Genomic DNA, 20,307 nt, shown 5'->3' on the forward strand with positions numbered 1-20,307 from the left:
TTAGTCTTAAAAATTGTAGGGCTCATGATTAAGAGGGTTTGCTCCTTTTGTGAGGATCCAAGTATGGTATACACATGCATATACATGTAATTAAGACATAAAATCTTTAAAAATCCTGTTGGGCTGGGCGGCGGTGGCACACGCCTTTAATCCCAGCACTCGGGAGGCAGAGCCAGGCGGATCTCTATGAGTTCGAGGCCAGCCTGGTCTGCAGAGCGAGATCCAGGACAGGCACCAGAACTACACAGAGAAACCCTGTCTTGAAAAACTAAAAAAAAAAAAAAAAAATCCTGTTGGAACTCATGAACTTTCCTGAATTAATACCTGCCATCCATTCCATGTAGATTACCATCTATCCGCGGCATGCTTTGAGGCAAGAACAGTGGATGCAGGAAAACATGGCATCGTAAACCTGTAGCTTCTGGTCTGTTTAGTGTAGACCCATGGCAATTAATATCACATTTTTGCTTTTAAGCTCCACATCTACATTATAATTTTGTGACTTTTTTTTTCCTTTTGTAACCATAGTAGCTAATTTTGTTTCCTGGCGTTCATCTCAACTTCCACATTTATGTGTCCTTATTTTTATTTGCTTCCTGATCAGTGGGGCTCAATTTTTAAAAATCTGTACAGTTGCATTTGCGTAGAAGCAGGCTCTGTGTGTAGGTGTCTTCTGTTGTCTTCCTGTCCAAAGGATTGCCAGGAGGGGATGGCGGGATGATGCTTGGGTCCTCTAACCTCTGCCAAGAAGGGGACGGCGGGGTGATGCTTGGGTCCTTAACCGCTGCCTACAACAACCCGCTGTTTTTTGGTATGTAGTGTTCTGGGAAAAATTTGAGCCAGCCTGAATTGGAGAAGCCTTTGCCAATAACCTGTTCTCCCCCGGACAGCATTTGAGTTTTTCTTTTTCCTTTAAATCTATAAAATTTCATTAAGTTTTGTAACTCAGAGTACCGGTCTTTTTTTATAGATAATGCTTTTTTAAAAGCTCAGGATAGTTTTTTTTGTTGTGTTGTGTTCTATCTTTTATTTCTTAGCTGTGCTTCCATTTCTCCATCATTTATTTCCCCGGTCTTCCATTAGTTTCCTTTTGTTTCCATTTGTTTCTTTTCCTTTTCAGCCTCGGAGTCCAGATCTTCTGCATCACTCAGTCTGCTCCTCACTGCTTCCAGCACGTCTTACACCTGGCCTCTCCATACACTAGTCTCTGACCCCAGATTATTCTTTAGATCAGTGTCAGGGACACATTTTTCTTTCCTGGTTGAACACCACTTTGTTTTCCAGAAGAGTGTCATTTTATTTTGTAGGAACAAATGTGTTCCGATCACTCAAAGAACGTGTCTTCTTTTAGATGGCTTGGAGCTTTTCCAGTAGGAACTGCTATTTCTTACAGTGCACATTTTTGGAGGAAAGGGCTTGTTCATGTGGACACTTGAATGAAGCGGAGTCTGTGGGATGCCGTAAAGCTTCTCTTCAAATATCTCAGCTCGCGGAGGGAAAAAACAGCAGAAAGGAGACTGATCCCCATCCTTCTGTGTGGCCAGTTTAGAAGTCCATGTGCCCGAGGAATATGTGGTTTGGGGACAGTGGCAGCAGGAGGCTGTCACAATGATAGTGATTCGATGGGACTGGTGGCCTGGAGCTTGGAGTGGTGACCCCTTCCTATGTGACTGCCTTCTGTACACACTGGGCACTCATGTCTTTCCATGTTTATTGTTGTGCTGGTGACAGGTAGTGTACCTCCTGGTGACCAAGTAGAAGTCAGGAAGGCATGAATCATGCTTACCACCTCTTATGCCTCTGACTTAGGCACTAGGAGTGGGGTTTTGTTGGGCTTTTTTCCAGGGGTTTTCCTGGCAGACAAAAATGCAATTTACTAACTTTCATGATCTAGTGTTTTTTTTTCCCCTCCAAATTTGTTCCACTTGACCTAAAACTGCAAGATATATCCCACCGTTTCTAGGTTGGGCATATCCTTTCATCGTTTTCTGTGAAGATGCAAAGAGTCCCTTAATTTATATTGTGCAGTTCATTTTACTGGGAAAGTGGTATTTAAAACTGTTAAAACTTTCATGAATTCCCCCCAAGTTCATACCACTTCAGTAGCTTAGAAGGCAGTGATTCTCTGGGCAGGCAGAGTCACAGAAGCCTCTGGACTTGCACACCCTCAGCAGTATCTCTTCTCTGCTCGTCAGCAGATCAGAATCTAGTCGTGGGTGTATATTGTGGACGTGAATATCCACTAAGCCTAGAGAAAAAGGACCATTATTTAAAATAACAATGGAATTTCCCATGGGACTGTGAGTAATAACTGAATTAGCTAGCACTTCCTGAATGCTTTACTCTTGGCCAATTCTATTTTAGAAATACCAGATCCATTTAATTTTCACAGCACCCCAAATAGACATTAATCTTACTATCTTTTACTCTTAGACTGAAGCTCAGGAGGATAGTATAACGTGCCCAAGTCACAAGACAGAGCCAGTAGTGTGTGACCCCAAAGAGGCTGACTTCAGGGTCCCTACCTTTTAGCGTGACAACATTATATAACTTTTCAGAAGTTGGAAGTGACACTGGAACTCTGTGGTTTTCCCTACTGGTGTCCAGAGTTTGATCTCAGTTTGACAGAAGGGAGCCAGTCGCTGCCTAGTATGAGGGAGCTGTCCGGATGAACGTGTCAAGATAATAACACTCAAATAGTTGCAGTGAGCAAGAGGAGAGACCGTCTTGGGGCAAGCTTGAAGATGGATTTCTTTTAATATGTGTAGGGACATTGTTGTATTTGGAGCTCAGTGGACTGCTTAGTTTTTTACTCATCCACCGAATAAGCCTCTCTTCGTCTCTGGCTGTGTACCTGAGATGAGATGGAAAAGCCACAATGCCTGTCCTTGAGCTCACAGTCAGTGGACGCAACTAGCCGAACACTTAATGGATTTCTGTAGAAGTTGTTTCTATAATAGAGAATACGTCGTGTGCCCTGGGACATAGAGTCTCAGAGTTTCAAAAGCATTATTATTTTAAATGATTTCATTGTTTTTAATGGTCGGTAAACTCGCTGGTTTTAAAGGAGTGATCAAGGGACAGATACCTGACATATTAAAGTAGGGTTGAAATCCACGGCCTAAGACATATAGTAAAGCTCTGGATGTCCCTGGTTAGACTTTTCTCCCTTTGGGTGATTTTTTGTTCGTGTCCATGTATCACTCAGAGTCTAGCTGAGTCTTAAAACTCGAAGGCAAGGCTCCGCTTTGGGCTCTGGAAGGGTGATGAATACACAGCTTCATATGTAGGAACGTCTGTGAGGTTTTCAAAGTTGGGTTTTCCTGGGTCTGCCTGGGAGGCCCTGTGTCCTCTTGGGCCTGGGGTGATGATGGTGACTGAGGGGCCACCAATACAGAGGCTCTTCTGACGCCTGGGACACATCAGGCTGATAGTGAGCCTCTCACCCCTTTTCTATGCTCTTAAAAAGCACTGACCTCTGCCTTTAACATCAGGCAGAAGTAATTTCTTGGAACTAGATTTTTTCCCTTGTGGGTGGATATTGGGAGTTTATTCTGAGTTTGCTATTATTGGAGTATAGAAAGGCTACAACAAATATGCCCTTTCTTGAAAACTATAAGTGTTCTGTTATAAATAAATCAATGGTGTCTTTTGCCTCAAATCTATTAAAATATCCAGACTACTTAAAATTAACCTCTGGGGCTGGGCCACAGCTGAACAGTGGAGCGCTTGCCTCACGTGCAGAAAGCCTAGGTTTAGTCCCTAGCACTACAGAAATAATAAGCAAATAACATCTGAGAACATGAACCACTAGGCTTATATTTGTGGTATTTTGACTACTTAAATAACTTAATGGAATGAGGCTTCTAGCCCCTGTTGCAAAATGTATAGAAAATTAGAATGGTGACCTAAAGCTTTGGAATGTCATCTCGAATCCAAACATTGTTGCTTCTATTTTAACAGAATGATTCATTGCAAAGTGTCCAAATAGGTCTACCAAGTGGCATTGAGGGGTCCATCCATCAATATGTAAAGTGTGTTATCAGCAACTGTGTTTTACAGTTTGGGAAACTGAAATGCACAAAATTAAATGACTTTGGGGCCAGGACTTGAACCCAGCTAAGCACAGTGCTTAAAACTCGGAGATTGAGAACAAGCGTGGAACAGACCAGAGAAGTGTGTGGTTGCTGCAGAAGTTAGGATGCACCTGCAGGCAGCCAGGATGGAGCACCAAGGGCCATCGGGTGGGAAATGAGCAGCCTTCTCTCTCTCTCTGTCACTGTGTTGGTGCTCCAGCGTGGACCTGACGGATTGCAACAAACTGTGAGGCTTAGAGATCAGAAGTGTGTCCTCGTCACAGTTCAGGAGGCCAGAAACTCCAAAGGCAAAGCAGCATTCGGCTCACGTCGCTGCAGGTCCCGAAGGAAGTTCTTTCCCATCCCTGTCCTAGCTTCTGGTGGAAGCTGGTCATCCTGTATTGTTGGCTTTTGGACACTGCAGTCTGATCTCTGTCTCCATCATTAATGCTTCCTTCCCTGCGTCTCGTGTGTTGTCTTCTCTTATTGGAAGAAATAGTAGTTGTTAGATTTAGGATCCTTCCTGAAGTCAGGATACTTTTATCTGTAGGTCCTTAACTGGTTGATGTGCAAAGACCCTGTTTTTAATTCAGATAGCAGTGTGAAGTAGAGATGTTTGGGAGACCCTACTCAACCCAGTATTGTTTATGACTTATGTATACTCTAGGGTTAAGACATCAAGAGTGAAACTTTCTCTTAACTGCTTCTTCTTTTTTTTTTTTTTTTAGTCCACAAACAAGTCCTCAAATGAACAATTGTGGCAGACTCAGAACCCATTGAGTAGCTCTGTTTCCAATCTTGAAACGATTCTGGGAAAGGCTGGGCTAGGCACAGCAGAAAACAGAACGCTAAGAGTTCACATTGAACGTGTTTCTTTAAGAGCTGTTTTCATGATTAGTACGTTTCTTTTGCCATCATTTTATCTCTTGTGACACTTTTAGGATCTATAATGGGCATGGTGCTGCATATAGTCAGGCTAGAAACCACCATAGCCCCTGACTTTGAGTATGTAGACCCTAAAAGACATGTGGGCAGGTTTTGTGGATAAACCCATTGTGGGGGTGCTTCATGTGAAGTCTGTATGGTGCTACTTACAAAGAACAAGACTTAGAAGCTGTAGCTGTTCATTGTGTTTAAATACACATTTAAAAAAAATCCTCAGACCATAGGCCATTCTCTTAACAAGGACTTTTAAAAATAAATCATATCTTATATGTGTGTTTGTAAAATTTTTAAGAGCTTGCTACTCACAAAGGTCTTACTGTGAACATGTTTGTAAAGCAAATAATCCTGCTTTAATTGCTTTTGTGTAACTATCACCTTCATGGGTAATACTGAGTTTACCTTAAGTATGTATGATTCCTGTGTTTAAAAGAGAGTTAGAGGGTCTGTGGGGAGAGTATAACTCTGTGTTCAAGACCCTGGTCTCTGCTGGGGAAGGTGGGAGGGGAGAAAAGAGAGAACATTATAGTTCCCTTTCCAGCCTTAATGCTACCAGACCTAGGTCTCTTCTGCCCTGCATGGCTGCTGCCTCCTGGTGTTCTGGTTCAGTCAACTTGTTCACCACCTATGGTGGTTTAAATAGAAATGGCCCCTATAGGCTCCCATATTTGAATGCTTGGTCCTTAGAGAGTGGAACTAATTGACAGGAACTAGAAGATGTGGCCTTGTTGGAGGAAGTGTAACATCTGGAATAGGCTTTGGGCTTTCAAAAGCTCAAGCCAGACCCAGTGGCTTGCTCTCTTTCTTCCTACCGCCTGGCGAATCAGATGTAGAACTCTCAGCTCCTTCTCCAGCACCATGTCTGCCTGTGGGCAGCCATGCTTCCTGCCATGACAATAATGGACTAAACCTCTGAACCTATAAGCCAGCACCAATTAAATGCTTTCCTTTTATAAGAGTTGCCATGGTCGTGGTGTCTCTTCACAGCTATAGTAACCCTGACTAAGACACCACCTCCTGTCCCAAAAAATATTCCTCAGAATCAAGAGCTCCTGGAGTCTAGGGTTTGGCTTTTAAGGTCTCCACATTCTGACATTGGAACTTAGAGCAGGATTTGTGTTCTGAGGAACACGGTCCTTGCCTACCTCTTTAGTTGTTTTCTGAGGCTGCTATAGCAGATTGCCACAACTGGGTGAGTTTAAGACCGCAGAAATGCATTCTGTCACACACCGAAGTTCAGAAGCCCCAAATCACAGTGCTGCCAGAGCCATGCTTCCTGCAGGGGCTCACGGGGAGACTTCCTCTCCGCCTCTTCTACCTCCTGGTGGTTCCGTCACTCTTGGTGTGCCTCACCTCCTGATGGCACAGCTTCAGCCTCAGCTGCCACCATTCCACAGTCCCGTTTCCCATGCCTACAGTCTCTTCTCTTATAAGGACACCGTTCATTGGACACAGGACCCACCCGACACCAGTACAGCCTCATCATAAAGACATAGTCTGAGGTGGTAGAGCAGTGGGCCGCAACCCCTTTGGGAGTCCAATGACCATTTCACAGGGGTAGCCAAAGCCGTCGGAAAACACAGATATTTACATTATTATTCATAACAGTAGCAAAATTACAGTTATGAAGTAGCAATGGAAATAATTTTATGGTTGGGGGTCACCACAACATGAGGAACTGTATTAAAGGGCCGAAGCATTAGGAAGGTTGAGAACCGCTGCTCTAGGAGGACACTGATTCTTCTCGAGACACTGCTCCACCCACGATAGGAGGTCATGGAGGTTTAAATGAAATAAATAAGCTGGAAGGAGCGACTCATGTAGGAAGTGAACAAAATACAAAGAAGCCACTCGGTTGCCCTATATCGCCGTCATCCATTTCTCGGTTGGCAGTCACTCAGCCAGCTGTGGTGAGTCACTCTCCTGTCACCTTTTCAGTTTGGGGCTGGATATCTGAGTTATTCCCCGATGTTACCCAGGATTCTCATTTCCTTTCTGAACTTTCCTATTTTTTTGTAAATAACTCGTCCAGCAGCTACCCTTCAGAACTAAGTCCTAGACCTGTCTCCACACCGTCTCCATATCACAGTGACTTCAGGTTACCTCTCACTGGCACAGCCCATCCCCTCGACCCCAGAGTCTGTGCTCGAATCCCTTATTTCAGCCTCTGGTCAGGATTAGTGACCCATGGCTTCTGTCCTATTCAGTCTTCCAAGGGACCATCACCTGGTATTACCAAACAGTTCTTTCATATAATTATAATTTCTGCTCCCAGCCAGACTTTCATGGCTACCTGTAACCCTCCCAACTTGTTTCACAGGGTCTTCATTCTCATTTCCCTGTGAGGGATTAGGAACGTCACTGTGTTGTTGTTGTTTATTTTGTTTGGGTTTTTTTGTTTTTTTTGTTTTTTTTTTTTAGCTTGTGGGTTTTTTTGTTTTCATTTGTTTTGTTTTGTTTTTCTCACCACTGACTCTGCTTGCTTTGGCTTCTCCTTCCCCAGGAACCCATAAAGCCATAAAACACACAGTGTGACACCCCACCCCCCTACCTCTGCCTCTCTGCCCCTTCTCTTGTCCCTCCATCTCGGAGGCAGAACACAGCCCTCTGAACAGTCAACCTGCGCCTGCGTCCACCTCCTCCCGGAGCTCTTGTCAGATGTGCCCACGGCTTCCGCTTCCCTTTTCATCCCGCGCCCGACTTTTCCCTTCGCTTGCCTCAGGCTCAGCATTCGCGGCGGATCTTTTTCGCTGTGAAAGTTCCTTCCTTCATTTCCCTTTCGATTGAGCTATGGCTTTCTCCTCTTGAGAAGATCAACCTGACCGGGACCATGAATCGAGTGACCTTATATGAGTCCCTGAATCTTTCTGTGCCCTGGTTTCCTCGTGTGTAACATGAGCTGCAGACATTCCTCACCTCATAGAATTGTTGATATTAAATCCTAATGTAGTGAAGTTCCTAAGGGAGCATATTTTAATTTTTTTAAGGTGGTACTAACACCCTCTCTGGATGTTAAAGGACATCTTTCATAGCATCTGTCTAGAAGTTTGACGTTTATTGAGTGTGTCTCTGCCCTCAAAGCCTGGAGGCTCCTTGAGGGACCAGATTATTTGTTCCCATCTTTTTATTCCCAGGACTAAACATAGTTAGTACCTTAGCTTCATCTCTCCATCTCAATCCGAATGCAGTTAGATGGAGCAAATTTTCTCTATGGAGGGTAAGTTTGGCTTTCTTATTTCTGGACTGATTCCAGTCCCAATGCGTCTGTGATCACATGTTGCGTGGTTTTATTTATTTATTTGCAGCGCTTGGGATCAAACCCAGGTGCCAGGCAAGCGCACGCTCACTGTGCTGCAGTCCCTGGTGTATTTAGACGTTGTATTTTAACATTGGCCGGCAGCATAGCTGGAGGATGGAATGTGGTGGGATGGTTGAGAATGTAAGTGTAATGGCTGCCCAAGACAAAAGAGCAGGGTTCATCCATAGTGGCTCGCGATCCAGAAGGAAGGAAAAGAAGCCATTCAGTGACATCTGCTGCTGTGATGAATGACGTTGACAAAATAGCTTAAGGGAGAGTGTTTCTTTGGCTCACAGTTCAAGAATACAGTGCAGTATCTCAGGGTGTTCAAGGAGTTGGGAACTTGAAGCAATCATATCCACAGTGAGTAAATCCATGCATATTTGTACTCTTCACTCCTTTTCTCCCTTTTTATACAGTCCAAGACCCAGACCCAATGATATCTACCACCTTGAGTAAGAGTAGTATGTTGCGTTCTGTTGGCAGAATGGCCTGTCTGATCTTGGAAGGAGGTGTTTATAATTATCTTATGTCCATACCACAGTGTTCAGCATTAATATGGAAAGGCCTCGGGAACCATGGCATGGCTCAGTAAAGGGAGGGCGACAGATCTCAGGGTGAGTAGCAGACACAGTGGGACCTAGGTGTGTGCATAATCTAAGATGAAATGTAGGGATGGCAGAACTCATTCTTAAACAGGCATCTCTGCTGCTGCTCCAGAGTCACTGGACGTGTGTGGAAAGGTCTTTGTGAAACTGATGGGCTTCCTGAAGTAGGACAATTATCATATGCTTATGTCATAAGGTGCTGGTAATTTAGGCTTTCTATGAATGCTAAAGAGAGCACTCTTGGAAGGCTTTCCCTGGATCAACTCCTGTCTTTACCGTCTACTGACATCTGCATCCTTTGCCCATGTCTACACCACCTACTGAATGCATCTGCATCCTTCACCTATGACTCCTCTCCATTTACCTAAATACCACTCGCTGCACAGTCTGGTTCATGATCGGGTACAGAAACGTGCTTGCCCAGCTGAGAGTTCTCCCTCCTTCCTGTGGGGTGGCCCTCTGTTCCACTCACTTTAGGTGACACTAGCTCTTATTGTTGGCATACTCCTGGTCATGTCATAATTTATCGTTGAAATTTTATAGAAAACCCAGTAAAGGCTATGCTGCTCATGTAAAAGGGGCTAAATAAATACTTGTTGAATGAATGAACAAATGATAGTACTTGTCTCTTTTCCTGTGTAACAAACATCTATAGCCTCTTTATTACTTTACGTCTAGTAGGTAGACATTACTAAACACTGGCTGTTACAGTAATGGAGAAAACTAGTTAGGGCCATGAAGCTTGCCTGTTTATTTTCCTCTTTTAAAGTTTTGTTGTACATGCTTTTCTTTTTCTTTTTCTTTTTCTTTCTTTTTTTTTTTTCTGGACAGCATGAATCTGAAACATTCCCAGTACAAATACATTTTTGCCTTCTACATTTGCCTTGCTGATTGTATTGGCAAAACAATCTGCTCTTCTCCGTACACTAGAGGGAAAAATAAAACATTTCCAAAAACATCATCTCTTGAATAGATTTCCCCTGATGGCTGCTCCAGAAGACCCCATACAAGAGCTATTTCAGTTTGCCGTGGTTTGGGCTTTAGCGTCTTCCTTAATGACTCCAAGAAGCTATCTTTTTTTCTTCCTGGCTCACTTCTGTGCCACTGGACTACTTTGCTTGGACTGATCTATTTCAAAACGCAAGCTTGCCCATTGGCCAGATGTCTGTGACCACTGGATTTCCACTGGTTCTTCAGTTTTCCATGATTAAACCAAAATAACAGAAGATGATGCCATGTCTGGCCAAGGGCAGATGTTGCTAGTTGCCAAAGCCCCAGCATTCATCACCATGACATGCCATTTGCTCCCCTGGATGGAGACAGTCAGGGCTTTGAGAGGCCAAGCTTCAAGGGAAGAGTTTGTGAGCAAGTAGGTGTCATTTGGAAATGATGTGATAGCTAGGAGACTTACCGGCTAGCCACTGAAAATCTCACTTGTGATATATTAGCAGGAATGTCGGGAGCCTGCACTGAGGGTAAGGTCTGCCTTTCCCACATGCAGCCCTTCATAGCTGACACATTACACATGTCTCTGGAGTGTAACAAATGGCTTCCTGAACTTGCAAATGTGGCCTCCTGCTCTGTTGAAATAATGTCTGTTTAAACAGTCTCCTGGAAAAGTGAAGCCGCATTCAATAAAATAATTTCATGTCCAGGAAGCCTTCTCTAGGGTTCTTTAAAATGTGATTTCTAAGGAACATAGTAGAAAGTTTGCATTAAAGTGTTGCCGGCCTCGATATCCATAACTGACTGTCAGATCGTAGCTGTAGAAGTAGATGTTTATTGTAGGTGTTAAAAGATTCATGGAGTATTAGCTAGACGAGAATGGGGCAGATCGTCTAGTTCAAGAATAGTAAGCTCAGTTTGATGGTATAGACATATTGTCCCAGCCAGTCCACACACTGGGGGAGGAGCAACACAAGGTTAAGGCTGCTGTGGCTGCAGAACAAGTTCAAGGCCAGCCTGGGCAGCTCATTGAGACCCTTTGAAACTATATACATGTTTTATATGTGTGTACATGAATCTGCCAGCCGCCTATAGCTTCATCAACATGTGGATTTATGAATCTTCTAGAGTAAGAGCCAGGCTTTGGCAGCAGGCTTGACTTCATAGTAGAAATAAACAGGTAGGAATGTGACCATCCATATACCCTTGACCCAATGTCAATTTAGCCAGAAACTGACCCACACCATGTTTTTGTTATGTATACGGGGGAGGGAAGGAGGAGGAGAAACATGTGATTTATTAATTACCTACAGAAAACATACATGGATGTATGGTTTAATGAATAGTTTTGCAGGGAGTGTCTATGAAACCACTAATCAGGTTGCAAAACAGACCAGGGCCTCTGTGTAGTCCCATGCATCCTTTCTCACCAGACACTGCACCCCAACTCCTAACCAACATCCTGGCTTTTACCGCACCCATGTCCTTGTTTTCTTTATATCCATTTCTACATGGTGGGGTTCCATTTCTTCTGAATTTTTCTTTCTATGCATACAGCCATCCTCAGTGGGGCTTTGCATGTTGGCCTTTCTTCTCGGAACATTTGTTTCTAGTGACTGTCCGTGCTGTTGTACCTCAATGTGTTCACTTTGGTTCCCTTGCTGACTCCCCTTGTTTGGCTTTATAATCTACTTGTGTCATTTGTAAATTTTGTCTCTGATGAAGGGTGCTGTTAAATTCTGCAACAGAGCTTATGGACACATTGAACATGCATCCCTGAGCGAAAGCCCAATGTTGGCTGAGCTTTTGTGGGAGACAAGTAGTGCTGGAACAGAGAATTTTTTTTTTCTCCTTTTCCCATCCTCTTCTTATTAAGGCCTTGTGAAGGACAGAAGTGCTTCACATAAATTCTCTAGCCAGTCTTGGCATAGATTCTAGATGTCCCTGAATGGAATCAGGGAGAATAGTTGCTGGACCTCATAGACTCCTGGGAATCATCTTAAATCACTGGGTCAGAATCTTTAGAACGGGACTGAGAGTCTGCAGGCTCAACCGCCATCTGGGTGGTTCTCGTGAGGGAGACACTGGCTCACCCCGGTTGAATTTATGAGGTTTGGCATCTTAGTCATGAAGAAATTTGGGGAAAGTATACATGATTAAAAATCTTGGAAAACTGGCCTTTTTTTGTGGAAAAGCTAAGGAAGTTGGATTCATTCAGCCTGTAAATGTATTTTTAAAAGACTGAAACATGATTTAATTGTTTAAGAGAGAATGAATTTTCTTCTGACAGTGCAAATATTTGCTAAGTCAAGAGAGATTTAGATTAGTCAAGAGGGAGCACATACTGAGCAGTCTCCAGGCACCAGGGATGTAAGAAAGAAAAGCTGCAGCTCACTGTCTTCAGGGAACTGAAGATTCAGGATAAAAACGAACAAACCAGAACCCTCCAACACAAGCCAGGACGCCATTTTTCATCTCGTCTAGACGGTAGGCTTCAGTGGAGCTGAGTTAGGTGGCCCCTGGGGATACAGCAGAGCAGAGTAGTAGAGAGAGGTCACCAGGAGGGCCCTGGGAGCCTACAGGGCCTGGTCAGCTTTGGAAGTTGTCCTGTGTGTAGGTGGTGGATGGATGATGGGCCGCTCTAAGCAGTGGCTTCCATTGTTTTTATTATGATTCTCTAATGAGCAATACTTGCTGTCACAGACCAGTGTGCACGTGTTTACACAAGCCAGATGTTTCATAAGGCATTCAATCTTATTAAACCTGAGCACCTGGTGCTATCTTTTCTGTTTTGCTTTTAATATTTAGCTTAACCCCAAACTGGGTAGGAAACTCTTAAACTGACCAGTGTGGGGCCTGTCTTAAGGCTTGTTAGAGGAGAGGATTTTTGCAGAGACCCTAGAAAGAGACATTGTCAATCCATGTTGGTCTCTGGAAACCTTTCTTGATTCTGGAGTACAAATGGATTACTTTGGAATGTCAGGAGATAACGTTAAACTTCATCTCCTTATCCAGCTGATCCTGTCTTTTGACTGTAGGTTGACCGATACCTTTTAAGGTTTCTTCTGGTGCTTGATTTCAATGATGTGCCTCTTGGTGAAGGCATATGGGACATAGAGATAAGGGCAGGGAAGGGGAATTTGCTTCTAGATTCCTAAGAGAGGTAACATCAGAATGCTTCTCAAACATGCCCCCATGTTGTGCCTGGCTAAGGAGATAATACGGCAAGTGACAGGGTATGGAGAGGTTCCTGAGGAAGATGAAGTTTAGAAGAAAGTGAGGGTCACTTTTCCAGCTCTGCCTTTCTCAATTTGCTCTGAAGTCGTCTTCTGTTCAGACTCTAAAGGTCCTTGCTGTGTATGAGCACCCATTCTTGTTCTGCTGCCCATCATGAATCAGTGTGCAACACTTGCAGATGGAATGGGATTGCAGATCATTAAGCATCCACATAGGAGAAGCCATCTTCTCCCGGCCTCATCTGCTTAAAGAGGGTCATACAGCCTAGATCAGAGTCACTCCAGACCTCGGGCAAGTGCCATTGCTCTCCAGAATGTACAGGAGGGAGACCTTCCTTGCCACAGCCTCCCCAGAGACCCACCTGGAACTGATTTAGGGAGCCCTCACCCTCAGATTTTTCTCTGAAGAAAAATGGAGTGCCTTAGCAGCAGTAGACAGAAAATCCATTCATGTGGCCTTGCCTGACTTAAGTGCTTTTCATTTTCATCCATTAAGATTTCACATTCTTATGACTGGCCCGATCCAGAATTCAATTTAGTCAGTTTAGGTTAGGGAAGGATTTTTACAGAGGAGCCTACTTTTCCCTTTCGGGATAATGTAGCTAGAGATCATTGGCCCTACATGTACTTCAGTGCAGCTTTATTTTGTTTGTTTTCTTTCGTTTGTAAATTGCACTCTGGGGGAAGTCAACTGCAGTCTGTTTCTTTGTGTGTGCTACAGTTAAGTGACACTCTGTAGACTAGTAATAAAAGCTGGTGCCCTGACCATGCACTTCAGCTTCCCGTCAATGGGAAGCTTGGTTTGTAGTCAAGGTAATGCCTGATTTTTCGTTTGTTGAGTCCACAGTTGGAGTAGGAATGTGGATGACAGTGACCCAGACAAACTTTGCTAAAAAAATGCAATGGGAAGTAGTCATACAGAGCTGTGCTGTTCCATGTGGTACTCACTAGCAGCTTCTCCAAGTTTTAAGAACTCAGTCCCTCAGTGGCACTGGCTGTCTGATGTATCATAACTTGATCCGAGGGGACGTCTGTCGTTAGTGATACTTTACTGAGTTGGCAGCCTGGACAGCTAACTTCAAACCTGCAGACAGCTCAGAGAATCTGGTAAACAGGCCAGAAGGAATAGCTTGTGTTTAAACCCTTGGTAAACTTGAACTGCTGGCTGGTTTGATTTGGTAGCCCAGTGCACTTGAGTGAACTGGGCACTAGGTCAAAGGCCTGTGTTCTCAAGCACCAGCTGTCAAGGCTAGCTAGCGATTAGCTAATGAGTAAACTGGCCCGTAGTCTACGTTGCTTCATCTCCTGGAGGGTCGAGGAAGGGAATGACCCTCTCTCCGAGTTTGCTGATGGCTGGTATTTCATTAAACTGTTGGTGTTTTCTTTGGGAAAACCAGGCTTCTTGGGTGTTCCAGGGTGAAGCTGAAGGCATGTGTAAAGCTGCTTGTTGGGAGCAGGGCTTGAGTTGACCTAGGGAGACAGTGATGTAGCCGATGTCGCTCACCCCTCTGCCTCTGCCTCTTGCTCCACAGACCAATGAGTGGAATAAGAATGATGACCGGCTGCTGCAGGCTGTGGAGAATGGAGACGCTGAGAAGGTGGCCTCGCTGCTGGGCAAGAAAGGGACCAGTGCCACCAAGCATGACAGCGAGGGCAAGACCGCGTAAGAGACCTGTGTTTGTTACGGGTTGGGGAGCGTTTCAGGGGTAGTGTGTCTGCTAAGCATGTCCAAAGCCCTGGGCTCCATCTCAACACTGTAAGAAACAAACAAGCCAACCAACCCCAAAGCATTGGCTCATTTAGGATTGTCAGCATGGGCTCCAGAATCCCTAAGCTTATTGAGGGGATTGTTATCAATGTTTTAGGGGCCTTGGAAAAATTACTGCTGACCACTTCCTACCCCTATGCTAACACAGGTATGGGGTTGTTTCCTTTCCCATCCAAGTCCAAATTACACATTGGACTTTTCTCCAGTGGCTGTGCTGGTTCCTGGAAACAGCCAACCGACAATTTCACCAGAGAGCTAAGAGCGCCAGGATTGCAAGTGGTTGGTAGATGAGAAATCAATTCTCCCCTGGATAAGAAACAGCATAGCTTTCAAGCCTTACTTTGTAATTTGTTAAACCACTCTTTACCATGGAGAGTGATTGTATGAGCACTGTAGTAAGATTTTGCTTTATGTTTGTATGCATCAAATTCCTCCTTGCTATAATTAAAACGTTGTGTTGACAGAGAGAGAGAGAGAGAGAGAGAGAGAGAGAGAGAGAGAGAGAGAGAGAGAGGAGGGTAGGGAAGGAGAGGAGAGGGGAGGTGAGAAGAGGAGGGGAGAGGAGGAAGAATAGGCACTTAGAGCCCCCTTTACTCTGGTAATGATATTGAAATCAGTGGCCTTCAAGCCACACGAGCTCATGTGGACTCTATTATACTTACTGTCTTCTAACACTCCAGTTTCACTCTGTTTTTGTTGTTGAGACAAGGTCTAACTGTATCCCTGGATGTCCTGAAACTCATTATGTTGACCAGGCTGGCCTTGAACTCATAAATACATGCCTGCCTCCGACTCACAAGGGCTGGGGTTGAAGGTGTGTGTCACCATCTCCAGCCGAGCCTCACTTTGGGTGTCCTCAGAAGCAGCTGTGAGACAGGGCTTGTGTGCCCATTGCTTCTGTCATCAGAGATCCCAACAGCATAGGAAAGAAAGAAGTGTAGGTGTGGGGTTGTTACTGGCAGGTTTCTCCCCTTGGTGACTGGGGTGCTTTTCTGAGGACTTCTAGAAATATTAGACTTACAGCAGAGTTGGCAGACGTGGTTCTCTGTCTGTTGTTCATTAAGTCCTGCACCATTGCTGCCCCTGAGCTACAAAGGCAGAACTGAATAATTACAGCAGAGACCATATGGCTCACAGAGCCCCCAGTACTCATTGCCTGGCTCTTGGTATAAAACATTCATTTTCCTTGGAGTTTAGGTAAAGCAAATGGGATATTTGTCTTTGATCTCCTGCTCCTTAGAGGTGGAGTCTCTTCCTAGGGACCGTGATGTGTTCATGGTTGGTGAGTAGAGGTCCAAGAGAGTATGGATGATCCATGGTGGTAGGTACTGTGTGTACAGAGCGAGCACAGTTCTCACTCACAGGAGGCACTCGAGAAACTGTCTCTTCTTTCTCATTCCAGACTAGTGATTCTTAGCCCAGGGAGCTTCTACACTGCCATTGCCTAAGGTACTTTAAAAAGATGTTCTGAGTCTTTGTACCTTGGGAGGCCCGGGAGTCTGTTCTTTTGTCGTGAGGTTTCTGGTGACAGACAGTGCCTTTTGTATTAGTCTGCCACAGCCTTCCTGCACTTATTCCTTGTGTCCAGGTGTCTGCATAAGACAGCCTTTTATAGTTACCCCCGGGGAAGGCAATATAAGTGCTTATGACAGTTTTGACCAAGACAGCACTTACTGAAAAAATGACAGAAAATTTAGATTAGCAACTTAGACGCAAGCGTGAAGACCGTATGAAATTTGACCCTTATTTCCTGTGTATTACCTGTAGATTAAATGACTAAGGTGACCATGTTCTAGGCCCATCACATAAAACTAAGCGTTTTAATGATTTTAACATCTACAGTTTGGTTTTATGGAGCACTTTCACAGTGTGGTTCATTCTCCCGAAGGAAATTCTGTACCCCTTAGGCAGTCACCCCCAGCCTCGCTCCATCTTCCCCTTGCCCATCATTAATGAGCTCTCCATCTCTGTGCATTGGCCTCTTTGAGTTCTGTGTAAATGGCGTCATGTGTGTGGCCTCTGCCTCATGCCTCTTCACTTAGTGTGTGCTCGGGGCCCATCCGTGTTCTGGTATGTGCCAGTGTTCATTCTGTTCTCTTAGAATGGTGGTACTGTACACAGACGTTGCACAGAAATTCCTGCCTCCATCTTACAGATGAGAAAAGCGAGGCCTCTGCACCATGGTTCTCCCCATGTTTCTGTTGGAAGGCAGCTCTTTTGTTTGTTTGTTTGTTTGTTTGTTTGTTTGCCTTAACGATCCTTCCATAAAAAGTTAGAAAGACTAATTGACCTCTTTTCCTGTGTGTGTGTGTGTGTGGGGGGGGTGTCTTCCATAAGTCATCAGCTGTCAACACTTCAATCAACACGTCATTTTCCTGCTTGGGATACTTATTTGAGGACTGAAGTGATTAACCAGTAACCGAGAATTTCAGTTTTAAAGGCACCAGGCATTAAATCTTACCTGGCTTTATATTTCTAGTCTAACCCAGTGGTTGGAATATTCACATTGAGGTAGGGCTGAGAGGCCAGAAATCATCTTCCTTACTCCTTTGTCACCCTGTAACAATGTCAAATCAAGGTTTCTGCTACCAAAGGAGCTCCATGTGGCATCACTCCGTTGCCTTAGGCTTCGCACCCATAGGTGTTGGCCCCGCTGTGCGGAGGTTCCCATGATCTCTTTGTTCCTAGAAAAGTTTGGTTGTCTCTGTTTTTTTCTAGGTACATTTGGTTGGATAACACAGGAACCATAGCGTCCTAAGAATTGTTCAGAGTCTGTGACAGACAGATAGGAGTCTTGGCCCTTCAACTGCACCTCTTGGCTCAATCATGCCAGTGGAGCTTGTAGAGATGATTGGTGCTCATTTGTGGACATGTATGAGATGCTTCACTTTTCTCTCTACAGGATCAGGCCACATCATGAACTTGAAAATGACGTCCCTGACCTTGCTTGGTCTCATTTTCTGCCTTTTCTTTCCTTTCCTTGTATACAGTTCCATAGCAAAATTGGGCTGCAGGATCCTTCTCTAGAGGGCTTTTAGGGTAACGGATTGTACCTGTGAGTGCAAAGTCTTGACTTGTTTATTCAAGGTCATCTCTCAGCCATGCCCTTATCTAAATGTTCTCTCCTTATGTGTCCTCTTCTCTTCTATGTCCTTACCTTCTCATAAGTAAAACTGTCCATGGATCTGCCCAGGTTCTATGTCCAGTTACATTCCACGGTACTGACAGGAGCAGCAGTAATTTTAACTTCCACTAAGAAAGGCCTTACTTTCCAAAGGACCTGACTCTCATGCAGTGTTAAACTTCAGGAGGCTAGCCTTTCCCTGTGTTCTAGGCACAAAAGAACCATTTGCTCTGAATGCTGTGGAGAAAACCCACTTTTTTGCTGATAATGCTTCAGAGATAAATTACCTAGGGGTAAATTAACTTGGGATCCAGGGGAAATAGCAATTCTGGGGAAGCATTACCACCCACACCCACCCCTGCTTCCAGAGCAGTTAGAGTAAAAAAGCACTCAGTGTGTACTCCAGAGGACCAGCAAGCCCAGAAGTCTGAAGAATGTGTTGGTCAAAGTAGCCATTGTCTAGTCGTTCTCCAGAAACTTCCATAGACCAAGATCCGATGAGTAGCTTGGAAATTCCTGAGACTTTGTAGTTTCTTCTTGAATATCCCGTCATGGCAAGAGGAGAAACTGTCAGAAAATTTCTTCCTCAGACACTGATTGCAGAGGGGGTTTTAAAAAGTAAAAGCAAGCCGGGCGGTGGTGGCGCACGCCTTTAATCCCAGCACTTGGGAGGCAGAGGCAGGCGGATCTTTGTGTGTTCGAGGCCAGCCTGGGCTACCAAGTGAGTTTCAGGAAAGGCGCAAAGCTACACAGAGAAACTCTGTCTCGAAAAACCAAAAAAAAAAAAAAAAAAAGTAAAAGCAGTTGAATGACTGAACTCAGTCAGGGAAGAGTGAGATCAGGGTGGTGGCTTGGCCATAGAACAGAACAGAGTAGGGCAGAAAGTTAGAGCTGCAGGCTGCGTTTATGGAGCTAGGCTTGGGTTCCTCTGCCCCATCTGCTCTCTTTCCATGGGGGAGGTGAGGAAGTGGGAGGATGTCAGTACCCTGAAACCTCACTGTAGAAGAGTCTAATTGCTTCAAGATGCTTTCCCCTGTGTTGAATTTGCCTTTAATTAAAGTTATGTGTGTTTGTCTTAGGAACAACCAGACTAAATAAAATCGTGGCTGGGACCATAGTATTTTGAACAAATACTCGCCAGGGCATAGGTGCATAGACCTTAAAAAGAGCGTGTACACACACACACACACACACACACACACACACACACACACACACACAGAGAGAGAGAGAGAGAGAGAGAGAGAGAGGAGAGAGAGGAGAGAGTCCACATTTCAGAAACCTGATCTTTTTGGCCTTGAAAGCAGAAACTCGTGAAAGTATTTTTAGATGTCTGTGGAACTGAAGTGTAAAGTAGAGAAGTGGGTTTTGATCTCTGCAAGCCAGTACGGTAAGATGCTTCTCTGGCCTATGACCTTTTCTACCCTCTGCCTTTCTGTTTGCTCAGAATAGGGATGCATTAGGTGGTTGGTACCAGCAATTCTATCTTAGAAATCAAGTCATACCATGTTATCAGCCTTCTCTAGTTCTCACAAAGGACTTCTAAATTATTTAATGGAAGTCTTTACATAATGTGAGTGATTGCAGCCCCTACCCCTCCCTATACTGTCATCGTATAACTTCCCTCTGAAGGCTGGTCTTGGATAGTTATAGGCATTTGGGCTGTAGATTGTATGGACTAAATGTTTCTCTCTTGAACCGCCTCTGAAAATTGGGGCCCAGGCTGTGATGTTCTTTATCCCCTGACTCACAGCTGTCTGCTTCCTGTTGATACTTGATGGATCTTAAGCGAGACACACTCTATTTTGAGTCACACAATACTTTCTTTTTATGTGTATGAGTGTGTAGGTGGAGTTTTTTTTTTCCTTACAGCCTGCTCCCAAATAACCGCACAGAGACTTAATATTAATTATAAATGCTCTGCCAATAGCTTAGGCTTGTTTTTAGCTAGTTTTGACAACTTAAATTAACCCATTTCTATTAATCTGTGTGCTGCCCTAAGGCTGGTTTACCTCATCTATGGACTTCCCATGTTGCTTCTTCCACATCTGGCTGGCTACTCCTTGTGACTCTGCCCTTCTTCTTCCCAGTGTTCTCTCTGTCTTGAAAATTCTGCCTAGCTACTGACCAACCAACTTTTTATTAACAATGAGAGCAACACATCTTCACAGTATACAGAAGGATTGCTCCACAGCATGACTGTTTTACCTACATGTGTGAATATGCACTGTATGCATGCTTTGTGCCCATGGCAGTCAGAAGCAGGCATCAGACCCTTGAAACTGGAATTGCAGATGGTGTCAGCCACCC

The 20,307-nt window shown here is 44.4% G+C and overlaps 1 protein-coding gene across 1 annotated transcript in view; it reads left to right on the plus strand.

Annotated features, from left to right (window-relative positions):
* The window catches only part of Rai14 (retinoic acid induced 14), a 148,232-nt gene that overhangs the window by 76,320 nt on the left and 51,605 nt on the right, over positions 1-20,307 (plus strand). Inside the window, exon 3 of the mRNA XM_059276774.1 lies at positions 14,638-14,768. Within this exon, the coding sequence (XP_059132757.1) occupies positions 14,638-14,768 (131 nt within the window). The remainder of the gene's footprint in view (positions 1-14,637; positions 14,769-20,307) is intronic.

Source organism: Peromyscus eremicus, chromosome 11 (genome assembly GCF_949786415.1).
Source record: "Peromyscus eremicus chromosome 11, PerEre_H2_v1, whole genome shotgun sequence".
Classification (NCBI taxonomy): domain Eukaryota; kingdom Metazoa; phylum Chordata; class Mammalia; order Rodentia; family Cricetidae; genus Peromyscus; species Peromyscus eremicus.